The 24,723-nt window shown below is 64.3% G+C and overlaps 2 protein-coding genes across 3 annotated transcripts; both read right to left on the bottom strand.

Moving 5' to 3' along the window:
• Positions 1-1,423: 1,423 nt before the first annotated feature.
• On the bottom strand, positions 1,424-6,380 carry LOC308676066 (procollagen C-endopeptidase enhancer 1-like). Its single transcript, XM_081341776.1, has 9 exons — positions 6,167-6,380; positions 5,836-5,944; positions 5,497-5,758; positions 3,527-3,651; positions 3,255-3,391; positions 2,644-2,945; positions 2,348-2,419; positions 1,941-2,111; positions 1,424-1,740 (listed from the first exon to the last, which is right to left on the bottom strand). Exons 1-9 carry the CDS (start codon positions 6,259-6,261, stop codon positions 1,583-1,585), a joined length of 1,431 nt encoding a protein of 476 aa, XP_081197902.1. The 5' UTR covers positions 6,262-6,380; the 3' UTR covers positions 1,424-1,582.
• Positions 6,381-8,483: 2,103 nt separating this feature from the next.
• Positions 8,484-24,705, bottom strand: LOC308676563 (kinesin-like protein KIF1C). Of its 2 annotated transcripts, none has more exons than XM_081342439.1 (22): positions 24,641-24,705; positions 18,232-18,375; positions 17,501-17,577; positions 17,226-17,405; positions 16,978-17,043; positions 16,723-16,901; positions 16,346-16,457; positions 15,927-16,004; positions 15,731-15,796; positions 15,479-15,560; positions 15,007-15,085; positions 14,742-14,887; positions 14,432-14,607; positions 13,980-14,059; positions 13,550-13,625; positions 13,054-13,133; positions 12,856-12,950; positions 12,390-12,473; positions 11,819-11,999; positions 11,507-11,579; positions 10,265-10,903; positions 8,484-9,973 (listed from the first exon to the last, which is right to left on the bottom strand). In XM_081342439.1, the coding sequence occupies exons 2-22, from the start codon at positions 18,335-18,337 to the stop codon at positions 9,320-9,322; spliced, it is 3,309 nt and encodes a 1,102-aa protein (XP_081198565.1). In that variant the 5' UTR covers positions 18,338-18,375; positions 24,641-24,705; the 3' UTR covers positions 8,484-9,319. The 2 variants fall into 2 exon arrangements, with proteins under 2 accessions (XP_081198565.1, XP_081198566.1); XM_081342440.1 differs by lacking the exon at positions 24,641-24,705 and adding an exon at positions 23,520-23,812.
• Between the last annotated feature and the right edge of the window lie 18 nt (positions 24,706-24,723).

The raw sequence follows: 24,723 nt of genomic DNA, 5'->3' as shown, positions 1-24,723 counted from the left end.
CCCTACAGGTCAGCTGTGTACAACTGCCCCCCCCCATGCTGCATGAAGGGTGTTGTTGAGCCCCCTCCCCGGTAGGGGGCAGCCGGGAGCAGGATGTGGGAAAGGAGCTCTTTTCAGAGCCCCCCTCCCTTTGGAAAGAGCCACCGGACAAGCAAAAGGCAGCCTTTCCACTGCGGAGCTATTTTTACTCCTCCCCCCTCTGAAAAAAAACTAAGCAACCACACCCACACCCACACCCACAGGGTTGGTGCACGACAGACAGCAACTGACCTATTTCGGGAGAGCCAAGGCCAGCTGGGAAGTGAGCTGCAGCCAGGGGGAGGCAGCAGCCCCGGTGTTGTCTCTCTCTTAGGGGTTGGTCTTCGTGTGGTAGTTTTAATTTTGTTTTTCTGTAAACTGCCCAGAGTCCTTGCAGAGTCAGGCAGCCTCAAAATTGGGATATTAAATTAAAATAAAGGCTGCTGTTGCTGCTGCTGACTAGGAGCCCAGTTCTCTCTGCCCCAAGGTGACCTTCCAGCGCCCGTTTTCAGAAAGCCCCCCTCCCGCCCTGGATTGTTGGGAGCCCTCCGCTCTCCTCCGCCCTCCCCCCTCTCTCCCCCTGGCTGGAGGCCTGGCAGGGTGACTTCGGGACAGCTGGGCTCTCCCCAGCCCCACATGCGCCACCAGGGGGCGCTCAGGCCCTGCTCTCCGGGCCTCAGAGGGGAGGGAGGGGAGAAGCGGGCAGCCTCTGGGCCTCCAGGTCTTGGCCCGGGCCTTTGGGGCAGGGGGGGGCATCTCTTGCCTCTCTAAAGCAGCACTTTCTCAGTCACCCGCCCAGGGCAGAGGGCAGCAGCCCAAGTGCAGCGGTGGGCCAAAGCAGGGGGGGAGGAAGAGGCTCAGGCTGCCCCCCCCCGCTCCTGCATCCTGGCCCCACCGAGCCCCCCACCCCGGGACCAAAGCCGAGGAGGAGCCCTTTGGGGAGCTGTTCTTGGGGGTCGGGAGGCGCGGCTGGGGGAGGCCCCACCTGCCAAAAGAGCAGGGAGCAGAAGCCTGTGGGGCAAAGCCCTGGGCTCCCACCCAGGCCGCTGCAGGAGAAACGGGACCCGGCCTCCACCCCGGCTGATGTGGAAGAGGCTGGCCGGCGGGCAGAGGGGCCGGCCCCTGGGCCAGTTCGATGGCCATCCCTGGGCCAAGATCCCAGAGCTCAGAAACATGTTTGGGAACTGGAGTAGCAAGTTGGGGGGGGAGGGCAGGTGGGGGGGAGGGCAGCCAGAACCAACTTTTTCCCACCTGGCTTTTCCAGGCACACAGACACAAACACACACCGCTGCAACTAAGCAATAGGCATCTATCTCCCTGGTGGGGGCTGCATCCATAATGGCGGGGGGCGGGGGGGCTACGAGGGAGGCAAGTTGGTGAACAACAAAGGCTGCCATGTGTGTGTAAAAATACCTTTAAGGCCGCGGTGTGGGTGTGAACAATCTGGAAGGAGAGGCGCCCTTCCCCACCCTGGAGTCCGTGAACTGCCTCCCTGCCCGTTTATCGGTTACGCGGGGCTGCTGCTCCTGGCGCTTCCCCAGAGCCAAGGAGCAGAGGGGGCTCCTCAGCGGCGGTTCCTCCTCGCCCGGGCGGCACAGGGGCGCTTGCTGAGGTTGGTGAGAATCTGCTGCTGCTGCGGCCGGAAGGGCACCACAAAGCTGGTGGGGGGTAGCTGCCCGGTTCCGTCGGCCTCTGCCCGGCCCATGAAGACGTAGTTGCCGCCTGCGGAGGAAAGAGGGATGAGCTGGAGGCAGAGAAGGCAGCGGCCTGGCTCCCGGGCCAAATTTCCTGCTGGCGAGGAGAGAGCAGGGGAAGGCAGCCGGGATTTCAGGCACTTCTGCCACACGTGAATGTTGTGTGGTTGTGCGGAGTGTGAAGGGGCCGCTTGTGAGCAGAAGGCTCTCAGGAAGTGGCCTTCTCACCTTTCTTGAGAATGGGGCACTGTCTGCAGGGCACGTCCAGGCGCAGGGTGGCTTCGCTTCCTTCCGGAGGGAGGCTCAAGAGCCCCAACTTGTAGGCCTGGCTGAGCACGACGGTGGCCGTCAGCTGGTTCCCCTCTCTTCGCAGGAGTGCTTTGACGGTGCCGGTGATCACTGCCAGGGGGACGTTGAGGAGAGGGTGAGAGGCTGGCAGTGAAGGTGGCCCCCGCCTGGGGACAGGAGGGGCCACGCAGCAGAGATCGGGGACTTTGGGGTTCCCCTCCGATTCTGGGACGACTTGGCTCCCACCATTGGGGGCTACTGTGCAGCGGCTCCTGGTACTGGCAAGGTTGGGAGATGGAAGGCAGGCAGGTCTCCCTGCACTGCGAAGGCGACCGTACGGCACTCACCAAAATCACTGGTGCAGAAGTTGCTCTGCAGAGTCCCCGTCCGCTTGCAGCGTTGTGGGCAGGTGACCTGGCCTGGAGGGAGACGGGAGAGGAGCAGACAGAAAAGGCCAGTGACCCTCTTTGGCTCTGCACAGCTTTACCGTTTAGAAGGCTGGCACTCTGCACATGTTCCGGCTCTTCTCGAATTCCCTGGTCCAGACCGGCTTCAGCACCTGCGCCTCCCACGTGCCCCTCCTGGGCTCAGAATGCGGGCCAGGCTGGGAGCAAAACAGCCCCCTGCTCTCCAGGGCTCTTACCTGTGGCGGGAGATGTGGGACCCGCAGCGTCAGGAGGGGCCTGGGCTGTTGGTTTGGGGCGCGGAGCTGGCTTAGGCGGGCCTGCAGGCTTGCTGGCAGGTTTGGGCTTCGCGGGGGCCGGCTTCCTGCTGGCCTGTGTGGGCTTGGAGCCTGGGAATATGGGGATCACAGGCTGGGCCCTGGTGGTGTCCACCGGTTCATCGCGACTCTTCATCACGTACGAAGCAGAAAACCCATCGGCCGTGACGCTGAGATCCGAGACGAACTGGACCAGGAGCTCAGGGCCATCCGAGCGGATCAGGCTGCGGGAGAGATTGGGAGGAAGGCAGGGAGGAAGCACCCACCTGCCCTGCCAGTCTGAACTGGGCTCCGTGCGTGGAGTCCTTTTGGTGAGGGCATCCCGGGGGCCAAGGAGGACCCATTCATGAGAAGGCCCCTTAAGCTGGCGAAAAAGGGGGGATCTCCAGCTGCGACGAGCAGGACGACAGAGTCGCCACGTTTTCCTGACACACGTGTGAGTACAACACGGAATTTGTTGGCTGAAATTCCAGAAAAGTTTCAGGCCAGAGGCATCACTTTTAACCCTGGAAGCCTGGGCAGGGCCAGCCTACCTGGGGGACTTGTCTCCGCAGAATTTGCCAACGCGGCGCGAGTCGTCTTGCTCCCTGCCGTTGAAGACGGCCACATAGTCGTATCGGCAGTAGGTGTCAAACTCCACATCAAACTTCCCGAAAGTCAGGACGATCACCTGGGCCGGAGGAGATCTGAGGGGTCATTCTCACGCTCCTCGGCTTTAGCCCTCAGCCTTAGGGATGGGGGCGGAGGGCTGGCAGCTCTCTGCCCGCGGCGGAGGGAAGGGCCAGGGAGCCTCCTGCCACTTTACCTGGTCCTGGGGGGCAATGATGTGCCAGGAGCAGCTGATGCCAGGCGGGTAGTCACTGTCGGGCCAGTTGGGGGTTTTGAGAGAGCCTTGCGCTTTCTCAAACTTCCCCCCACAGAACTGGTTTTCTGCAAGACAGGAAAGGGGGGCTAGTGAGAAGGAGGAGCCCCCAGGCCTGTGGCAGGGTCTTCTCCAGCAAGCGATGCTGTTGGGGGGGGTGCAGTGGGGCAGCAAGGGACTGGCAGTTCTCCTTTTTATTTATTTATTTAGAAGATTTATATGTCTGCCCTCTCACAGTGACTCGAGATTCCTCATGTTTAATGCAGCTGGTGGAGCAAGACTTCCAGGTTTGCAGAGCCTTGGAAAGGGGCCACAAGAACCCCCCCCTTTGTGTTCAAACCCCCCCCTTTGTTCTGGGGTCGGCAGCACCTACACTGAATATTTGGGGGTGAATTTAGCACCACAGATGCTGCATCGTCAGGCAGGCGCCCAGGCCAGGCAGAATCACCTTTTGGGGGGCTCCAGAGGGAGGCCAAACCATTCAAGTGCCTGACCCAACTGAGGGAAGACGTTCTCACGTTCTATAAAACTATGCCAGGCACGTGTATAACCACACGCGTGCATAAGTGTGCCAAGGCACAGGGATCCAGGGCTCGTAAGATTCAGAGACATTGAGGCATTCCAGCAGACACATCTCCACATGCAAACCGCCAAGAGTGTCTCTCTCTGCCTGGAACGGGGGTGTCCAGCATTTGCAACTTTATGACTTTATGAATTTGTCACCTCCCAAATTCTGGGAGTTCAAGTCCACAGGTTGCCAGGGTGGGACACTCCTGTTCTAGAGCCAGCGAGGTCAAACTGATTTTGCCTGCATTCCTGCGTGGGTGCCAATCCACACCAGAGGGAGTGATCTGGGCACTCAACCCAACCCTCCGGGACAGCCCACTTTTGGGGGGGAGGGACCCAGACCGACAGACCATGAAGCCAGAGGGGGGGGGAGCTCGCAAGAATGCTGGCTCAAGTCTCAGGAGGGCCTCTGGGTGGGCGGCCAGCTGGAAGGGGGGAGGGAGGGAGGGGGGCGTGCTGCGCAGAGAGAGGCCGCTGAGGGGAGCAGAAGAGCAAAACACTCATTTTGGTGACCACAGGATTCTCGCTAATGACCAGTTAGGACTGGAAGGGGAAGTGGGGAAACTGTTTAGCCTTGTCCAGCTGGATGTGGGAGGCAAAGAATGCTTGGAAGGAGGACTGGGGGGGGACGGGGGGGGCTTAATCAGCTGGGCTGCTGCTTTTTTCCTTACAGCCCAGCCGGACGTCCCATTCCTGATACACTCTGGCAGAGCGGAGCAGCAGCACTCAGTGCCCCCCCATGCCCCCCCAAAGCCAAGCCGAGTGCTGGTTTCTCTTCAGAGGGTTTGGAGGCGGCAGGTGGGGGCGGGGGAGCAGCGCAGGGGCGGGGATTCCCGTACGCACCATCCCAACAGGGCAAGGCTCTCCAAAAGCCCAGGAGCCTCTGTGGTTGGCGGCCCACTCCTGCCGTCCCTTTGGGCGCCCCGGAAAAAGGTCCTGGCAGCGGCAGCGGGGGAGGAGGAGAAGGCAGGAGCATCCTTGCTGGGAGATGCCCCTCCCTTGGCACGGTTGGAGAGGTGCCCAGAGAGGTGCCCCCGACTGGGCTGGAAGGCCAGCTCCGCTCTTGCTCCACCCGACCCCCCCCGTCTCCTTCCCAGCCTGTCTGGGAAACATCTGGGCAGCCAACTGGCCTCCCCTGACTCGGCCACAGGCATTCCTAGGGCCGGCTGCATCCGCTTCCCTGCAGAAGCCCAGTTGCCCCCCTCCCCGCCTGGCCTTCCTTGGCTTGGTGGGACCGTCGGGGTGGGGGGTGGGGGGTCGCCCCAGCACGGCCTGGGGCTCAGCGGAGGCAGGGTTCCGGGTGGGAGGCAGTGGGGCGGCCCCCCAGCAGGGAGAGCGGCCCTTACCGTCCACGTGGGGGAGGCCCCCGCTGAACCAGACCAGGAAGCCCCGGCCGCCGGTCCCTTCGTCGGAGACCATCTGCAGCAGCATCCGGTTGCCGGTGGCCAGGATGGCGCCCGGGCGGAAGGTCCCGCAGAAGCGGCCCAGGCGCTGCGACTCCAGGGCCGCGTGCCCGTTGAAGACCTCCAGGCGGTCGTAGCGGCACTTGGGGTCCGGCTCCAGGTCGAAGACGCGGAAGGAGAGCATCACCACCTGCCCCTCGGGCACCTGCAGGGCAGAAGCTGTCAGACCGGCTCTCCTCGGCAGGCGCGGGGGGGGGGGGAGAGCGGGGGGGGGTGCCTTACCGTGATGGTCCAGCTGCAGGTCTTGCCCGGCGGGTAGGGCTCCGGGAAGTTCTCGCTGGCCAGGTAGCCGTTGCTGGCGTTGTAGTCGCCGCCGCAGAGGAAGACGGGCCTGCCGGCGAGAGGGCGGAGGTTGAGGGGACCCCCGGCGCCCCCAACCGCTCTGGGCGAGCCCGGCCTGAGCTCCCGGCCGGCAGCGGAGACCCTTCCACGCCGCCCCGTCGGGCCACGCCGCAACGCCGCTTGGCTCGCCCGCCGAAAGCCTCCCGGGGCGGCCTTCCAGGGAAGCCGGACGGACGGGTGAGCGGGGCGCGGCGGGCGCGCGGGGGCCTACCTGGTCTGGTTGGCGGCGGGGGCGGCCGTGGGGCTCTGGGCGCGGCTCAGCCGCAGCAGGGCGAGGAGCAGCAGCGCCGGGAAGACGGGCGGCATCGCGGCGGAGGAGTCCGGGCGCTTCGAGGAGCAGCTGCGGGGCCGGGGCGGGAGCGCTTCTGGCGGCCCGAGGGAGGGACCGCGGGACGTGGCTGCGAGGGGCCGGGCGGGGGCGGGCGGCCGGGCGGAGCAGCAGCTCCGACCCCGAAAGGCCCCGCAGGCGGAGGGGGATGAGGCTGGCGGCCCTGCCGAGCATGTGCAGAGCGCCCTCGGCCGCAAGCAGCCCGGCCGCCCCAAGCGCCGCGGGGCAGCCCCTCTCCGCCCGGGGGCCCTGGCCTCCCACGGCCTTCAGCCCCCCCCCCGTTTAGCCGAGTCCTGCGAAAAACACGCCTCCCCCCCAGCTCACCTGGCGCTGAGCCGAGCGGGACCCCCCCGTCGGAACGTGACGTGGCGAGCAGCTCCTGCCGAGCGGGCGGCGCGGGAGGCGAGATGAGGGGCTGGCGGGGCGGGGGGGGGCGCCAATCGAAAGGCGCCGGGAAGAGGCCAGCCCGCTGGAGGCGCGGGGGGGGGGTTCAGCCGCCCGTCCCGGGGCTGAAGCGCAGCCCACCTTGTCCTCCCTCCCGTTCCCCAGGCTGGACTAGTCGGCCCCCTGCCCTCTGAGCACGTCCCGAGTGCAGCAGGCCCCTGCCCGGCCCCGCAGCAGCCCCCGCGCGGCAGAGACGCCCTCCCGCCTCCTTGCCTGCAGGAGGGCAAATTTGGCAAAAAGAACTTCTGGAACAGAGACGGAGCGAGCCGTTTTCTTCGGGATGGACCCCACCGGGGAGGCTCAAGGGCTTGGGGGAAAGGATGCCCCGGAGGGCGGGTGCTGCAGCCCGGGCGGCTTCCCGCGTCCTGCCAGGGGACCCCGTTTCATAGACAGGACGAGAAAGTCCCCCCCTCCCGTCGAGTCTGGGCTGGGGGTGGAGTGAGGGCAGCTGGTTCCAGACAATCCAGGCGCTGCAACGGGGTGTGTGTGTGTGTGTGTCTAGAAGCGGAGGGTGGGGTGGGGCCCCACCTTGGCAACTTTAAGACCTGTGGATTTCAACTCCCAGAATTCCCCAGCATGGCTGGCTCAGGAATTCTGGGAGTTGAAGTCCACAGGTTTTAAAGTTGCCAAGGTGGAACATCCCTGATCTAGAGGGATAATTGGCCCCTTGGCACGTGCCAGCGATGGGGGTGGGGGCGGTGGCAGAACCCCTGCAGGCTGAAGCAACAGCGGCTTCCATGGGCTTCAAGGAGCTGCCCCCAAAAGACACAGCGGGGGGGCCAAGATGACCCCCCCAGATTATGCACCCAGTCTTTCTGGGGGAGCGTAATCCCACCCAAGCAAACACCCGAAAAAGGAAAGTTATCTCTGCTCAGGTTGAGCCGCAGCCTGTCCCTCCCCGTCTGGATCCAGATGTCACCAGTGCACGGATGACCCCTAATCCTGAGTGGCAGGTGACTCCCCCCCCTTTCATGAAGATGTTACGGAAGAGTGAGGCGTTGGGGGTCCCTCGACCCTCACTGTGCAAGGAGAACGACCACACGGCCTTGCCTTCTACCCCATCTGGAAACCAGTCCAAGGTGGCACAAGCGCTGTGGAGATCCAGGCTCCCCCAACAGGCCCAGGAAATGGACCGTCTCCTTTTGGACCCCCTTGAACTGCAAGCAGACCCTCCCCTGGAAAACCTGTGGGGTTTCCTGCAGAGGAGATGAAGGGGGGGGAGAGAATGTCCCCTCCCTCCAAGTCGCAGCACTGGCCACCTGTGATCCATTGCCCGTCATCTGCCCAGGGTGCTCCATGCCCATCATCTGCCCACACGGCCCTGAGCATCCCCTTCCCCAGGACTGGGAGTTCAAAGTGGGGAGGGGCCAGGAGAGCGTCACTCAGCCCAGAGTGGTCCCCCTTGCAGAGGCTCCTGCCCGCCCCCGCCCCGTTCCTAGGAAAGAACAAGGCGACTGAGGAGGGTCTACCAAGGCCACAAACGGGAGAGCGGCTGCCCCCCCCTGCAGATTCAAGATGGGGGGGGTTACTGGATTTCCTCCTCTGGTTAACGGCCTTGCTGCTGTGCAGTAGGGCAGCTGGGGAGAACAGTGGCCGGAATCGGGGATGGCAAGGGTCTGCTTCAGAGGGGGTGGTCCCCAAGCTCCCCCCTCCCCAAAGAGTTGGAGGCAGCCAGGTGGATGTTTTGCCACCTTTATTGTTCAGGAATAGGTAGCCAGCCCAAGAACACAGGCCCACATCTCCCCCCCCGCCCCCAAGCACGAAGACCAGAGCTTCTTCAGATACAGCTGCCCTCACCCCCAGCAGGGCCTGGGCATAACACCCTTACCCCCGACTGCCAAGACCTCTAGGGAGTCTTCCATGGGGCGCTCGGATGCCTGCTTCCCCTGCAGCCTAATGCACCAAATTGGGAGGGGTGATAAAAGTATTCTCAGAAGCGCCACCCCCTTTCCACCCCCAACCCTTGGCAGAGCGGGCAGGGGTGCCCTAAAGTGGCAGAGAGGAATGGGGAGGGGGGGCTCCCACAAGCCTTCAATTAATATAGGATCAGCAGGGGCAAAAAGAATCGTGCCCCCCCCAGCCCAAAGTTCTGTACAGCCTTGGAACTATCGTGGGGAGGGGGCCGGCAGCAAAGTTTGAAGTTCTGCTTTTTGCCCCCAAAATGGATTTTGCTTCAGGCCGTCTCTACCTCTCCCCCTTTAAGACGTCCCCTTCTGCCTCCATTTAGGTCCATCATCTCCAGCCCACCTACCACACAAAGGAAGGGGAAGGCCTCTCCACAAGCCCCTGCCGCACTGGATTCTGCCACCGCCCCCCCTGAGGCTGCTCCAGGGCAGGGGGAGGGTGAAGAACATCCCCGCAGCTGCATCCAGGCAGGCCCCCATCCTGCCCCCCACCCAGGGGCTGCACCTGGGGCCTACGTCTACTGCGCCGCGCCAAGCAAACTGCGATGCAGCCCCAAGGACTCTGCACACTGCAGAGCTAGCGCCCTGCCCACTGGGGGCTGCACTCAGCCGCCACCCCTCCTGTAAGACGGGGGCTCCTCCCCACTGCCCTCCGGAAAAGGGGGCGCAGGAGCAGCCACTGGCAGAATCACTGCGCGCCGGTGTTCTCCTGCTGCAGGTTGGGTGCTGATCTCTGCCGACGCATGCGGGGCGGGGTGAGGCCCTCCAGGCCCCCAGAACGGCGCTGCGGGTAGGGCTGGTGCTGGGAAGGGTAATAGTTATGCTTGCGTGGAGGGTGCTGATCCTGCCCCCGGCCCCTGCTGCGCCTGGCCTGTGGACCCCCTTCCAGGGAGTGGCGCCGGGCGGGCTGTTTCGGTTGTGCAGTGGGGCTGCCGTGGCTGTTGGGGCTGGGGGCCCAAGGCTTCTCCTCGACGGGGGCCCCTTCCTTCTCCTCGCCCACCATGAAGGCGGTGCTGGGCCCCCACGAGTAGCGGTGCTGCGGGTTGCTCTTGAAGGGGAAGCGCAGCTTGCAGTCCTGCGGGGGGATGAAGCGGCTGGGCCCTCTGCGCTGCTGTGGCTGCTGCAGCTGCAAGTTCTGCAGGCGCAGCTGCTCTTGGCGGAGCCAACGGAGGCGCCCCCGGCGGAAGGCGGGGTCCTTCTTCATCAAGCGGGAGACCCGGTCACAGGACCCCTGTTCTTCCTGGAGAGCCGGGGCACCCCCCAATTCCCCTTCAGTTGCGAGAGCTCGGCCCTCCTGCGTCAACAGCAGTGACTGCCACTCCTTCTCTAGCTCTTCGTCTTCCTGGGGGGGGGGAGAGAAATGGGGGAGCTGACAGGAGGGTCCGAAGGGAGGGTACTGCCCCAGAGTGGGGTCAGGCCAGACACAAGGTGGGGAGGACCTACGTGGAGAGTGAGGGACGCTTGGCCAGCCCAGGAGGGCTCTACAAGAGAACAACCGGGTGTTCTGGCGAAGGACACCAAGGACGTGTGGTGTTCCCCATTTATTTACTGCGGGTGGCGAATGCAGCCACCCTGGCACAGCAGGAGGGTAAACAGGCTTTGGAAAAACCTGCTGCCTGTGGCAGCTGCTCACCTGGGTCGAGACGGGGATGACCTGCTCCATCTTCACCACCCGGTCCCGCAGTGCTCGGATCTCTTCGTCCTTCATGTTGTTCTGGATCTTCACTTCCTGCAGGATGTCCGTCAGCTTGTCAATGTGCGCCCGGAGGTCGTTGACTTCCACGCCCGGTGCGCTGACCTGAGTCTCTGGGTTCCCAGTCGCTAGGGAACTTCCTGTGGGGCCCTCAGACTCGCCCACGCCCACCGTGTCCCAGACATCCCGGGCCACGGCACGCCAGCTCTCGCGCTCGTTCGTGTCGCGCCGGCCGTAGAGGCGGCAGAGCTCCTTCATCTTGACGATGCTCATGGCCTCGATCTCCTGGCGGGAGTGCCGGAAGTCATTGAGGGCCACTTCGTAGCAGATCTCCTTGACCGCCTGCATCTTGAGGTCGGCCAAGGTCAGCCAGCGGGGGTCCTTGGCTGCCCGTCGGCGCTGCGGGATCTGGTACACCCGTAGCGGCTCCCGCTTCTTGCCTGAGCTGGGCAGGCCGCAGCGGCGCACGATTGTCTGCACTTTCATGGCTGGCAGCTTCTCCCTCAGCGAGGAAATCAGCCTCCAGCTCTCCTCGCACGAGCGCTTGTCCGAATCGTCGCCACTGTCCGAATCGGCATACTGGGAATTTGGGGGAGGGAAAAGAAACAGACATGTGACGTTAAACACACGCACTCCTCCACAACTGACCCAAAATTTGTTACTGAGACAGTTAAGCAAGTTTTGCCCCATTTTACAACCTTTCTTGCCACAGTTGCTAAGTGGATCACTGCAATTATGCTAGCAACATGGTTGTAAAGTGAATCTAGCATTCTCTCTGCAGGTCAGAACGCCGTGAAACGGCATCACACGGCCCTGGGAGTGCGACCGTCATATATGTGAGTCAGTTGCAAGCATCCTGATTTTGATCACATGTCTACGGGGGCACCGCAACAGTTGTCGGTGTGAAAAACGATAACTGTTTTCAGTGCCATTTGAATGGTCGCTAAATGAAAGATTGTAAGTCAAGGACTACCTGTAATGCATTGAATAGTCCTTAACTTATGACTACAACGGGCGCTGTCATTCAGTGACCCGCACCCAATTTTATGACGTTTTTTCTGTGGTTGTTCCACAAATCAGACCGTCGTTAAGTGGACCCAGCTTCCCCCGTTGACGCGGCTTGTGGGAAGCCAGCTGGGAGGGTTCCGCGTGCGCAAGAGGGTCCTGGCCAGGCGCACATACCAGCCTCTGCTGTTCCAGGATCAAGTCCGCTTCCTCCTTCTCTCGGCGGTATTGCGTCTCCAGGTCCTGCAGCCTGACCACAAAGTGGACAAAGCCGGACACTCGAATGAGGACACACAGAGTGCCCCCCCGTTCCCCAGGGCCCCATTTCCACAGCAGGATCAAAGCTGCAGGTGAGCTGCCCCCCCTCCCCCGGGCCTTGGAAAGAAACGCAGCGTGGGGAGGCACCGAGAACAACCCAGCCCAGCTGCCAGGCCGAGAGTGGGCGAGCCGTGCCGCCTGCCCCCGACGGTTGCCCAGGGGTTCGCCCACCTCTTCTCCATCTCCAGCTTGATGTCGATGCCCTGCTTCTCCAGCAGCTCCCGCTGGGCAAAGTTCCAGTCCACGGGCTCCGCCTGGCCCTCGGGGGGCAGACTGCGCTCACGCTCCATCCGGGCCTGCTCAGGGTGGTTGAAGCGGAAGACGTGGTTCTTGCCCATCACCACGCGGTTGCCTGAGGGGGGAGCAAGGGGGGGACGTAAGCTCTGGAAGGGGACGCTTAAATCGCAGCCGGGGATGTGGGGAGCGCAGAAGAGGCTGCCGGCCGAACGGGGTGGGAGGCAGAAGTGCCCTGGCAGCAGAGCCGATTGGCACGTCCCAGCGAGCCCCCTCCGCCTTTTCCCGCTGGGCTGGCTGCCCCCAGAAGGACCCCCAAGCAATGGGGGGCACTACGGAAGGTTTGGGGGGGATTCTCCCCACCTCTGAACGATTTTGGAAGCCACACAACCCAGCAGTGCTCAAACTCGCAAAGGCCGGGCTTTGAGGCTGCAGCCCCCTTCGCTCAGGGCCCCAGCGAGAGGTGCTCTAGCCCCATTCCTGGGCAAGACGCCCCCCCCAGCAGTACCTGATCGCAGCACCTGGGGCTCCATCACCTGCTTCCCATTGACGTACGTCTCGGCCCCCTTGCACGGCTCCAGGGTGACCACGACTGCGGAGGAGACAGGCAGGGGTCAGGGCCAGGGCATCTCAGGAAGCACCCCACACCTGTGGGGCTGAGGAAGAGCTGACCACGCCCCAGGCTGCCCCTGAGCTGCCCTAGCCCAAGGGCCGTTCGGCTCTAAACGCCAGGCACGGAGAACAGTGGGTGGCAGCTGGACCGTGGGGCGGGCAGGACGATGACCGGGATGCCTCCCTGCCCCCCCAATCCGGTAAGACCCCTGAAGAAGGCAATACCTGCTGCCGCCTGCTGCCCTGTGGCCGGGCCCCCCTGCTCCGGGCAAGCACAAAGAGAGGGGAGAGGAGACTCGGTTATCCTGACTGCCTCTGGCAGCCGCACCGGAGGGAGGAGCTGCGCCCGTCCTGAGCCTCACCTTCTCCCGTCTCGCTGGTGGCGCTGCGGAAGACGCAGTGCTGCTCCTGGATGAACTGCCCACTCAGCCGGATGTCCGCGTTCTGCTGGCCGACTCTAGCCGGGAGAGTGGAGATCAGGCCTGCTGCCTCGCCCTGTCCGCCAGCTGGGAGGGAGAGCGGCCCTCCGCCCGCCAGCACCTGGCACGGCACGGCCTCACCTGGTGACGCCGTCTTTGATGTGGTAGAGCAGGCACTCCGACATCAGGGGGTCCTCGTTCAGGTTGACCAAGTGGGGAGTCTGGGGGGGGCAGCCGGGGCATCAGCGGGCGCACAACCTCCGCCTGGCCCAGGCAGACCTTCCTTCCCGTCCGTTTGCAGGGCAGGGACCCTGTGTGGCCAGGCTGGGGGGGGTGTCTTTGCAGGTGCACAAGCGACACTTTTGGGGCTGGGTGGCTCAACAGGGTAGACGCCCAATGAGTCTCAATTCTAAGTGACAGCACTGGCACACCTGGCACACCTGGCTGCACCCCAAGGTAGTGGAGCACTCATGTTGTGAGGGCCCGGCTGAGGGCGGCTGCTCCCGCCCCTTACCACCCTCTGGAGCCCAGGAGCTTCCCTGCCAAAATGGAGCCGGTGCAGGCCAGGGGACAGAGGTGTGTGTGTGTGGGGGGGGGGGGAGATGGGGCAGGCCAAGCAGGCAGGAACGCCTCTTACCTTCTTGGGGGAAAAGACCCCAACGGTGCCCCCGTCCTCTCGAAGAGCCACGCCCATCTCTGCCAGGAGGGCTTCTCTGCAGGAAAGACAGGCTGGGTCACCGGGAGAGCTGACGAAATCTGCTAGCACTTTGCCTGGCACACGTCTGGGGTCCCGGGCAAAGGAGCTCCCTAGTTCAGGGCTCCCCAACCTTGGCCCCTGGCCGACTCTCCCCGCCCGAGTGCTTCTCCGGGGCAGAGCGCACAATGGCTCCCTAGGCAACCTGACGGCTTTGGCGCCTTATTTACTCACACACACACACACACACACACACACACACAAACAGGGTGGGAGGGGCTACAAAACACGCAAACATGCAGCTCCCTGAGCAGACCCTCCTGGCAAAACCGGAGCAAGGAGGTGGGGGGCGGGGGGGGCAACGCGTGCTCACCTCTCCATCCGGATGGCCTCCGTTTTCCGCAGTTTTTCCTCCCAGGTTTCGTTCAGCTCCGCTATGATCCTCTCGGTCTCCTACGAGGGGAGAAGTGGGTCGCCCGGGCACAGGGGCAGCCCCTCTGCCCACGTTTCCCTGCTGCTGCTGCTGCGCAGAGTGGGACTGGCCACGCTGCTGCAAGGGGGGGGGACCTGAGCCCCAGGGGCTGCCTCTGCATCACGCAGGGAGGACGAGACGCAACCAGCAAGGAGTCTGCCTTGAGCTGGGCTGCTGTGGCTGTGGAGCATGGGTAATCCTCGGTGGCCAGGGAGCCCCGGGCTGGAGGCTGCCCCCTGCAGAGTCCGGCTGCTGGGAAAGGGTCCCTGATGTCAGAAAGCGGGCAGGGGGGGCGCTGCTCCTGTAGGGACATTGGTGCACGAGCAGAGGGGCTTCCTCCGAGGGTCCCCCACCTGCAGCTGCTCCATGGCCTCCTCCGTGCACAGGATCTGCTCCTCCGAGGCCGGCAGGTGCAGCTCCAGCTCCCCATTGAGGGCCACGGGCTCCAGCAGGAGGGAGGCGTGGGACATCGAGGCGAAGGGCGCACTGGGCACGCTCTGCCCACCGCCCGGATCGGCAGGCTCAGGCCCTGGAAAGAGAGAGGCCGAGTGGGGGCGCATCTCCTGGCTTCCACCAAAACCTCACTGTTGGCCCCCTACAACTCGTTCTGGTCTGTGAACGGCAGGTGGGGGTCCCGGAGCGCCCTCCCCGATCTGCCCCTACCCAAGAAGCAGGCGGCCGAGAGCCCCTGGGCGGAGAGGAGGTCCCGCAGCCTGGCCACCTCCTCCTTGAGCTCGCGGATGAGGCGGGCGTTGGGGTCCTCATTGATGATGGCGTTGCAGCGGATCTGCTTGGCCCGGTCAGCGTAACTGGGGCAGGAGGAGAGGGGCACTGAGACGGGGGCCTGGTGGCGTGGACCCTTGCCACGAGGGGGCCCCTCTCCCCGTCCACCGGCTCCCCTCCCGGGCGGGCCCTCCTTCCAGCTCACCGGAGGGTGCTCAGCGTCTCCTCGTAGTTGATGTCGGCTGGGCTGAGGGCAGCAATCATGGCCGTGCGGGAGTTGCCCCCTGGCAAAGGGAGGAATCGGAGAGGAAGAGACCCGGCTGCCTTCCCCCCCCTCTCCACCCCCCCCGGGGTGAGAAACTGGGCTTTGCACAAGGAAGGAAGCGCCTCTGGCTGCCAACCTTTCTGCTTCTCAGCCTGTTCCGAGCTCTCTGGGTTGGGGAGAGTCCGGAGCGCTTGGCTGGTTCGGCTTCAGCCGAAAGGAAATCCAGGGGGCCGTGACGGATGGTACGTGGCGCCGCCTGGCCAGGGCTGGACCAGACCTTCCCCTCCCTTGGCTGAGCCGGTTTTCCCGCTTTCCTGCAGGACCCCCTAACTACATCTCCCACGGTGCCCACTCAAAAAAGCGGGGGAGGGGTCTCCCTCCTGGCCTCCTGAGGGGTCGCTCGGCTACTCACCCAAGTTCTCCTTCAGCAGCCAGGTGAGCACCGAATCCCGGTAGGGGATGAATTCGGTCTTCTTCCTCTTGTGGCTGCTTTGCTGGGAAGGCAGGCGGGGAAGTGAGTCGGGAGGAGAGGAAAAGGGGAACACACCCACAGAACCCCGAAAGGCATCTAAAGGCCTTGTCCCATCTCTGGGTCTAAGCCCCAGACCCTGTCCCCGAAGCACCCCCCCCCATCTCTGCCTCCCCCTGGACTGCTCCTGCTCACCATCTCAGCCAAGGCGGAGATGACCTTGCCCAAGGTGGTCAGGGACTTGTTGATGTTGGCGCCTTCCTGGAAGAGTGGGCCAAGTAGGAGAAGAGGGTCTTCCTCGGCCACATGGATGTGGAGAAAGGACCGAGCTCCCGCAGCCCACCCCCACCCCCCGCCAAACAGGAGACCCAGCGCAACTCTGCCCTCTTGCCTTGAGCCTCACGCCCTTCGCGCCCGACGAGTCCGCTCGCTCGCTGCCCGCCAGGTCCACCAAGCTGATCTTGCTGACCTGGGGAGGAGGGGAGGGGGCACAGCATCAGGACTGGAGCTCCCGGGGATTGTCTCAGGGGTCCCAAATCGATGCAGCAAGAGTTCCCCTGTGCCTCTTGATCCCGGGCCATGCAAGCCACAGGCCTGGGCTCCTTCCCACCAGAGCCCCAGTGCGGGAATGTCACAAGTGTGGGGCGAACGTGCAAACCATGCAGACCCTTGTTTGGTGTTTCTCCCATCAGAAATGCCCGGCCCAGCTTGAGGCTCCAGGAGGTGGACCCACACTCGTCCAGGAGGACCCCCCGACCTTGGGCACCTAATGGGAGACCCCCACCTCCTGGATGAGACCGGCCCTCCCACCTTCTCGGTGTCCAAGTCGGTGAGTTCGTCATGCCGGCGCTGCGTGAAGACGATGGTGAACACGGCGTGGGAACGGCTGCTGGTTTCGTTCATATTGGTTGCAGCCACAGTCCTGGGAAGGCAGATCAGTGAGTGGGGGAGGGGGGTCTCTTTCCTGGAACAGCCACCTATTTGGGACCCACATTGCTTGGTCCCAATCCGGGTCTCCCACGCGCCCTACTCCTAGAGCAGCCCACCCGTACGGGCCTAGGCACTGGCGGGCTGTGGGAGGCGAGGGTCGTGGGCCAGAGCCCCCAGGGGGAAGAGTGGAGGAGGAGGAGGACCCTCCTTACCCCAGGGCCATGACCCTCCCAGCTCCCCCACTGGCAGAGGCTCACCTGGCTTTATTACCACAGTCCATGAGATCCGCAATGTCCTCGAAATTTGTGACGGCCAGCTTGGAGAGGCCCTCCACGTACGGCCCCATGATGGGGTGCTCACGCACACGCAGGTTTCCGCGATTTTTGGGGCTCAGGAGGTCCCGCACGCGCTCACAGTAGATCTCCATGTAGCTCACCTGGGGAAGGAGGGGGGGATTCAGGCTGAGGATCGTGGGGATGGCGAGTGAGGTGGGGGGCAGCTGCCCTACATACCTCCACAGAATAGGAAAGGGAGGGCGATGCTTCCTCGGCCACTCGGAGAAAGAGGTCTTCGCAGAGCTGTGGGGAGAGAGAGGGGGGGATCAGGGCCAGAGGAGTGGGTCAGGGGTAGGTGGGTCACTCTCCTCCCTCTTTAGCCCCACATCCCAGCAAAAGCTGCAGAGGTTGGAGGGGCTGCAGGCAGGAGAGCAGCAAGCAGTGGAAAGACAGCCGTGAAGCGCGCCCCTCTCGGCTCCAGGCACCTGAGGGATGATGCCCTGCTGGCCCTTCTCCTGCTTGCCCATCATGGTGTACGACTTGCCGGCCCCCGTCTGCCCGTAGGCGAAGATGCAGACGTTGTAGCCCTCGAAGGCATGGAGTAGCATCTCCTCCCCGATGTCCTTGTAGACCTGGTGCTGGGAAGCGAAGTGGGGGTCCTCCTCCTGCAAGAAAGAGGTCCTCACGTGGGGCGCCTGATGATGCACAGCTAGCCCCATCCAGGGGAGGAAGGATTCCACGCAAGCGCAGCGACACTCACCGAGGTGTGGGACCAGTAGGAGTAATCAAAGGTGAAGCTCTTGGGGGCATCCTTGGCCTGCTTGGGGTTGGCAATGCCTGCGAGGAGAGAAGGGAGCCCCTCTGACCACATCTGCCACTGCCAGCCCTCCGCAATGGTGAAGGCAGCGTGACCGGGAGGACGCAGCTGCCTTCAATGCACCGGAAGGTCTGCCTGGGAATCCGGCTTCAACTGCGGCTCCTCACGGTCCCTGCTTGGGGTGTTTGTAGCTGCATCTGGAAGGCTCACAGGCAAGGTGGGGGGGGGGGCTGATCTGGGCTAGGATGCCTGAGGGCTGTGTGGGGAAGTGTGTCAGCCCCCAACCTCACCCGAATGGGCCCCGTCTGCCTCTCTTGCACAGACGCAGCACGCTGAGGGATGAAATCAACTTTCCTTACAGCAGCCAAGCCGGACGTGAGAGGCGACAGGAGGACAAGGTGGGACTTAAGGACATGAGCCCCTTCCCTCCTCCACTGATGTCACTCCTTAGCAAGACTGCCATTGAACCTGGAGACTCCTTTCAGCTCTTATTCACAATTGCACTGGTTTTGGAAGCCAGAGCATCAACGCTGCTAGCAGCACCCGAAAGTTATTTGCCCGGAGCACTTTCCTCACAGACGCCCCCGGCAGGGTTCCCCCCCCACCAGCAACACCCCTGCCGCATGGCTTCATCCTGCCCCTGCCAGTCCTTGGGCAGCAGGCAGGAAACTCACAGGTGGTGGGTCCTTGCATCTGGATGACGCAGGTGGCTGCGTGGCTGATCTCGCGGGCACTGAAGGGACGCACCCGGACGGCCACTTTGACGGACGCGCCGGCCATCCTGGCTCCCTCTCGGCAGTGGGGGGAGGGCAGCTTACCTGCAGGAAGATGAGGGGCAGACGGGGCCTTGAGCGTCTTCCTCCCCGCTCAGTGGCAAGGGGAGAAGCCAGCTCAACTGGGGTCAGGCCTTGCACGCTACACTCGGGCTATGCCCAGGCAAAGTGGGGGCACTAGTTGTGCCCCTCCCGTTGTGTTCCCATCAGAATTTCTCTGAGCCCAGGAGACCCAGTCCCGGTGCTGACCCTCCGTCCAGGACGCTCCCCACAACCCACGCATTCCGAGGGACAAACGCAGCCAGGTGAACCGGATGCCAGGACCGGGCTGGGCCGTTCCCAGGAACCGGCTGGACAAGCCGCCCGCCCCCACCGCAAACACACCCATCCTCAGGAAACGCAGCACGCCCCCTTCCCATTTGGGTTACTGAGCAAAACCTCCGGGTGGTTTAAGCATCTCTGTGTTTGTGTGTGTGTACGTGTACTGGCTCCTCCTGGCCCTGGCCGCACTGCGGGTGACGACGGAGCAGATCCTGTCCCAGACCTAGCAAGGCCCTTGGGAAACGTGCCAGAGACCCACCCCAGGATGGTGGCTGCCCACGGGTTGGCTGGACACAGAACCAGGGCAGCCCATGATGTGTTACAACTTTTACCCGGGGGGGGGGGGAAATCAGCATTCAGTGGATGCCAAAGCCCACCCAGGATGGAGATGAACAGTGCCAGGCCCTCCGAAAGGCCAAGCGAACGTCTCCTCTGAAGATCCACAAAGCCCCCCCCTTCCCTTTGAAAGCCTCAAAGCCACCAAGTGGGAGGTGGCAGCTGCCCCGAGGGGGGGGGGGCTTTCAAAGCAGGGTCTGGCAATCCCTGCATAGGCTATTCTCAGAAAGAGGGGCTGGAGCCTCACAGATGCCCTCCTTCGGGGAGAAAGGGGCCTCGTTCTGGCCAGCTCGGGTGGATTATGGGGGGTCCAGGAAGACGTGGCTGGATCACAAAGCTTCGTCACCTTAACCATTTTGAGGAGTGAGAGCGGTGGGTGGGGAGGGGGAGACGGTTGGGGAGAGGGTAGCAGAGACTGACGGTGGGTTGGCACCATCCCTGGCCCAGCCAGAAAACACACAGGGAGGGCCAGCTCCTTGCAACCCACCTGCCCCTGTCCCACAGCCCTCCCCCCCCCCCGTTTCTGGTGTCTGCACCTAAGGAGCGCCAGCCCCCTCCCTGGCCTGACCTCCCAGCAGTGGATTAATGGGCAGAGGGAGAGGGCTCCATCACATCCCCCCAGCCGCTGAAGGAAGCTGAAAGTCACCCCAGAGACGCCAAGGGCCGGGCGTCAGCCCCACGCCAAGGGGACAGCCAAGAGGCCCCTTAGTTGGACTTCAGTTCGGCAAAGGCTCCAGTGGCCACACCCCAGGCCGTGGCCGGAAGCAGAAGCCAGCACCAGAGGACCCCGGATGGGCCCCCTTAAGATCCCCCGCTTTGGGCAGGGAAGGGGCCGCAGCCGGCCAGAGTCAAGGCCTGCTGGACAGGAGGCTTCAGGCCATCTGGGGCCATCCCGGCACGGCCTCTTCCTGGCCGAGGACCAACGCTCAGGAAAGGGACGGCCTGTCCAAGCAGCGGCCCCTTTTCTGAGCCAGACTTCCCCACTGCCTGGAATTGGGGGGGGAGTCAGACTCACCGCCTGCTTCTGCTCAATGGACACCCCCCCTCCATGACCCTAAAGTTCCCCCCCCCAGGAAGAAGGAGCAGCTGCTTCCTTGGGAGGGGAACCACCAGAGGTCCCCCCCCTCGGCCAGAAGGTGGGGCAGGAGGCAAGGAGGCTGTCTTGGGACCAGGACCGGACCCCTCCTTTCCTGACTCTCCCTGGAAGCCCAAAGCAAGCCCCCCCCCCCGGATGGGGTCCCAAGCCGCTCCTTTGGGCCAGCCAGATGTCCCAGGAACCTGCTCAGGTTAGGAAAGACCCCTGCCCTGAGCCACTTGCTCACACACACACACACACTCACACACACAATCTCCACAGGTCAGCCAGCTGTCCCAGCAGACCCTGATGAGGGGGCCCCCAGATGTGCCGCTGGGCCCCTCCTGCACATCCGGCCTGGGGGCCAACTGTCCAGCGACTCAAAGGGCCCAGAGTCCCAGCTGCGTCTTTCACAGCCCCACTGAGCCCCACGGCTGCTTCTGCAGACCCCCTCCTCCTCTCCCCCCTGACTGTGGGCAAGCCCATCACACCAGTCCCAGATGTGGGTTATGCACACTCCTGCCACCCAGCCCACCCGGCCGACAAGCGCTTGCAGCTGCAATCCCCCACGCCAGCCCCACCTTCTTGCCATTTCGTTGCTGCCTGGCAGCTTCCAAGGTCACTGAGGGCTTCCCTGTCCAGTTTGCAAGTCCCCCCCCTCCCCAGATTGCTGACTTCCCCCCATTGTGCAAAGGCCCCTCCCCCAGCTGCGCACACCGAGCCTAGATGAACACCGGACCCCCGGGGCCCTTGCCTGGCAGGCAGGGCAGGCTGAGTCACGGCGATGCCGGGCATGCAGCCACACTCCCGAGGAGGCCCCGGGGCCCAAGGCCTGGACCCCCCTCCTCCAGGCCCCTGCTTAGGAGGGAGGGAGGGGGTCCAAGCTCCTCCCCAAGGCTGCCCCAGGAACAGACGCTCTCCAGCCTTGGACCCACTGCAGAATCGGTTGGGGTCTGCCGGGTGCCAACCGGGGTCTCCGTCCCCCCCCCCGGCTCTGGGCCTGCAGGGCCCCAGCGCCTTTCCTCCTGCAATGTACGGCCAAGGGCATCAGAGCCAGCCTGGGGGGCGAAAAACAAGCCTCCGCTCACATGACGGCTGATGACAGCGAAAAATTAAATTATTTTTAGCCGAGACAGCTGTTCCCTGGCAACCGAGGCCTGGAAGAAAGACGAGGCACCGGCTCCGTCTCCTTGTGCTGAGGGGTCTGCTCCATGCCCACCTACGCACACACGGCTGCCGCAAGAGACGTGGGCCGTTGCACAAGCGCCACGTGCAGGAAAGGCCCGCCCGCCTGCGCCCAAGCGCCACGGAGGGACACCCAAAGCATGGAGACGGTCGGCCCCTGCCCGGCCTTGTGCCCCCCCCAGCCCAATCAGCCAGAGGCCCAGCTGGCAGCAGACGGGGCTACTCGGGGAGGCCGTTTGTGAGATGAGAAGCAGGCTGGGGCAAGATGTTTTATTCATGGATTCCTCCAGGGAGGCTCCGGAGCCTCTGGTGGGGCTAAACAGAAGCCAGAGTTGCCGAGTGTGCACTTGTCTGGAAAATCCAGTTGTGTCCAGTGTGACTCAGGCAGCCGGCATCCCAACCCTCGCTTCTTCTGGGCTCCTCCCAACCCAGGTGAGGCCGAAAGGATGGGGAGCCCAGAGCAACCGGGGGGGGGGGGTCCTGGGGAGGCAACGCCAGCCCCTGCCCACTCTCTCTCCTGCTCCTCTGCACGGGGGGGGGGACGTGAGAAGGGGCTCCTGCTGCCCCCCCCACGGTCTCCTCCTTGCAGGCCACTCTTGGCTTCTGCCCCCCAGGGAGGAAGGGGCCTGTGGGGACGAGAGGGAAGCCCTGGCCAGACCCATTTTGCTTCTGTGGCAGCAGAACTGCCCCCCTCGGTTCAGGGCAGAGGGGCAGCTGCTTGCAGAGGAAAAGCTGACCTCAGCGGGGCCCTTTCCGCTAACTGCCCCTCTTCCCCGGAGGCAAGCTGGGGCCCTTTGCTGCCACCCCCCCCCCACAGCGGAGGTAGGACCGAGGCTAACCTCAGGGGCTGCCCCAGCCCAGAAGGGGGTGTGTCAGATGGAACCACACAACTCTGCCTCAGCCTCTGCTTTCCTGCCCCCCAAGACAGACGGCACAGCGTTGGCAGGCATTACATAGGCCCCTGCCCCAAAACCTGCGGGATCCTCATCCTGGGTTGCCCCTCCCCCCAGCTCTTCCCCCTTTGACCCGCTCTGGGGTCCACGTGCTTCTCAAGGCCTCTTGGTGGGCAGTGCCAGGCGGTGCCTCCCTTCCCCCCTTCAGCCCCCGGAGGAGAAAGTGGCCGCCACTCCGGGCCTCTCCTGCCTCAGCCGCCCGAGCGGGAGGCCTTTGGATTGGCACACACGCAACCGACACACGCAACCGCCCACCTACCGGGCGAGCAAGTGAGCGACTGGGAGGGAAAGCTGTCCTTTCCCAGGGAACCCCCGATTGTGTGCCAACCCAGAGGGGGATCGCAATACTTTTGCTGTGCTCGCCCACCACCCAGACAGACAGACAGAGCGAAGGATGCGAGGAAGCCCCCCCCCTTAGGCAAAGCTTCCCCCATCTGGCTGATCCCCAGCAAAGCTTCTGGGCACCCACAGAAATGGGCGCTGGGCAACGGAGGACAAGCAGGGAAAAACTGCCCCCCTCCCACGCTTCCCTTTCTCTTCTGCCCTGTTCAGGTGCACCAGGTGGGTCTGGACCTCCCCCCCCCCCCCCGGTTTCCAGACACGTGGCTGAGCCACTGGAACAAAGTCCCACATACTGAAGCCAGCCAGCTTCTGGCAGTCCGGCTGGCCAGGAAGGGGGCTTCCCAAGGTTTCAGACCACTCTGGGACGCCCAGCCTGTGGGGAGCCTGCCAGGCAACGGGGGGGGGGGGAGTAAGACTTTAATTGATGCTTCTCCCCCCCCCCCCCGAGTTCTGCTAATCCCTGTAATCACCTGCCGAGCAGGTAGGACGCGGGCACACCCCGTCTGGAAGGTGCCCCAGCCCCTTTGCTTCGGCAGGAAGGGCCAGCGATGACCCCCACCACGACCGCCGGGGGGGGGGCAGGCAGCCTCCTCAGAGAGGAGAGCCAGCGTCCCCCAAAGCGGAAGGAGGCTCTTAAGCCCCAGTTTGCTGCTTCTTTGCTCGACTAAATTACAGGCCGAGGGACAAGAGGCGCTTTGATGCAGGCTGGTAACCGAAGGCAGGGCTGTAATCAGGCCAGGGACCCCCACGGAGGGCTGGGAGCCAGCGTGCCAGGACAAGCGGCAGCCCAGGCATGGCAGAGGGCGGGGAGGGGCCGTGGCTGGCAAGAGCTCCCCAAGGACGGCAGGCCACGAGGAGCAGAGCGGGCAGCCATTCCTCCGCGTTATCAGGAGGACAGCCGGACTCAGGCAGGCAGAGAGCAGGGCAGCGGCCATGTCTCCCTCTCCATGCCGTGCCCGGGAGGATTCTTACAATACCTAACCAGCATCTGACGGAGGCGCTGAGGAATCCGGCCCCCTCCTCCTCCTCCTCCGTCGCCGAGGAAGGCAGGGCAGAGAGAAGCCGCAGCCGGGAGACCCTTCAGCGGAAGAGCTGGCAAATCAGAGCCTCCCCCTCTCTCTTGCAATGGGGGGGGGCATCGGCTGTGTCTGGCCTCAACCCCAGCAGCTCAGACAGGCCGGGAATCCAGGCAAAGCAGTCCCGGCAGAACGGGTGGGGTGGGCCGGTCAGGGGCGGCAATGGCCGGGTCTCCCTGCTGTGCGTGTTTTGATCTCGGCTTTCTGACAGCTCCAGAGGGGAACCGCCGGAAGGGCACAGGGAAGGGAAGGGCCGCATTCTTGGCTGGCTCAGCCTCAGACGCAGCTCGAGATCGCGGCTTCAGGAAAGGGCACCACCAAGTTCCCACGTCTAAGGGCAGAGCCGGCATTTCCACCGGAGGCCCACAAAGCCCAGAAACCGGCAATCCCGGCAGCCTCACCAGGGCCCCTTCCCTCCCCTTCCCTCCCTGGGTCTGCAGCCCGGCTGGATTCCTCCAGGATCCCTCCCCCACTGGCAGAAGGATCTCCTCCGCCACCCGACCGACCGACCGCGGCAGGCGGACGAGGCTTCGCCCCAATTGGCTCTGCCCTGGGCAGGGGCCCAGCCGGGCTCGGGCCCCAGGGAAGCCCGGATGCCCCAGGCCGAGCTCGGGGCAGCCTGGGGGGGGCAGAGAGCGCCCGAAGGCCGGGCGGAGCAGCGCAGGGTCCACGGAAGGGGGGCCGGGCCATTCAGGCCGAGACCCTCCCGTTCGCCACCCGGGAGCAGGCGGGGAAGGGGAGCCGAAGCAGCCAGGGCGGCCGTCGAGCGGGGGCATTATGGGATGGCCGCCCCCCCCGCCGGTCCAGCTACGGGATCGGCCTCTGGAGGGGAGGGGGAGCCGGGGCTTCGGGGGGGTCAGCTCTCCCCAATGCAAAGGAAAAGGCGCCCCCTCCCCAGAAAAGGCACCGCCCGGCCCCCCTCCCCCCTCCCCCCTCCCCGGCCAGCTCAGCCGCGGCGCCGCCCTCCCCGCAGCGGAGGCCGAGGGGTCCGCGGGGCGAGCGCTTTCCCCCCCCCCGCCCACCTTGCGCGGCTGCTCGGCGGGCTCGGCGGCGTCCTCGGGCAGCGCCCGGCAGGCGAGGCAGATGCCGGGCGGGGGGGCGGGCG

Source organism: Vipera berus, assembly GCF_964194415.1.
Source record: "Vipera berus genome assembly, chromosome: W".
Classification (NCBI taxonomy): domain Eukaryota; kingdom Metazoa; phylum Chordata; class Lepidosauria; order Squamata; family Viperidae; genus Vipera; species Vipera berus.
This window is presented reverse-complemented; position numbering and strand designations above follow the sequence as displayed.

What these genes read in the sequence shown, in the direction of transcription:
- LOC308676066 (XM_081341776.1), bottom strand. Translation starts at nt 6,261, where the DNA reads ATGCCGCCCGTCTTCCCGGCGCTGCTGCTCCTCGCCCTGCTGCGGCTG. An exon ending in CCCGCCGCCAACCAGACCAG is followed by an intron (nt 5,945 to 6,166) that starts GTAGGCCCCCGC and finishes TCTCGCCGGCAG; the next exon opens with GCCCGTCTTCCTCTGCGGCG. An exon ending in TCCCACATCTCCCGCCACAG is followed by an intron (nt 2,420 to 2,643) that starts GTAAGAGCCCTG and finishes GTCTCCCTCCAG; the next exon opens with GCCAGGTCACCTGCCCACAA.
- LOC308676563 (XM_081342439.1), bottom strand. Translation starts at nt 18,337, where the DNA reads ATGGCCGGCGCGTCCGTCAAAGTGGCCGTCCGGGTGCGTCCCTTCAGT. An exon ending in CTCGGCCGCCTGCTTCTTGG is followed by an intron (nt 14,608 to 14,741) that starts GTAGGGGCAGAT and finishes CTCTCTTTCCAG; the next exon opens with GGCCTGAGCCTGCCGATCCG. An exon ending in TCCTGGAACAGCAGAGGCTG is followed by an intron (nt 10,904 to 11,506) that starts GTATGTGCGCCT and finishes CCAAATTCCCAG; the next exon opens with TATGCCGATTCGGACAGTGG.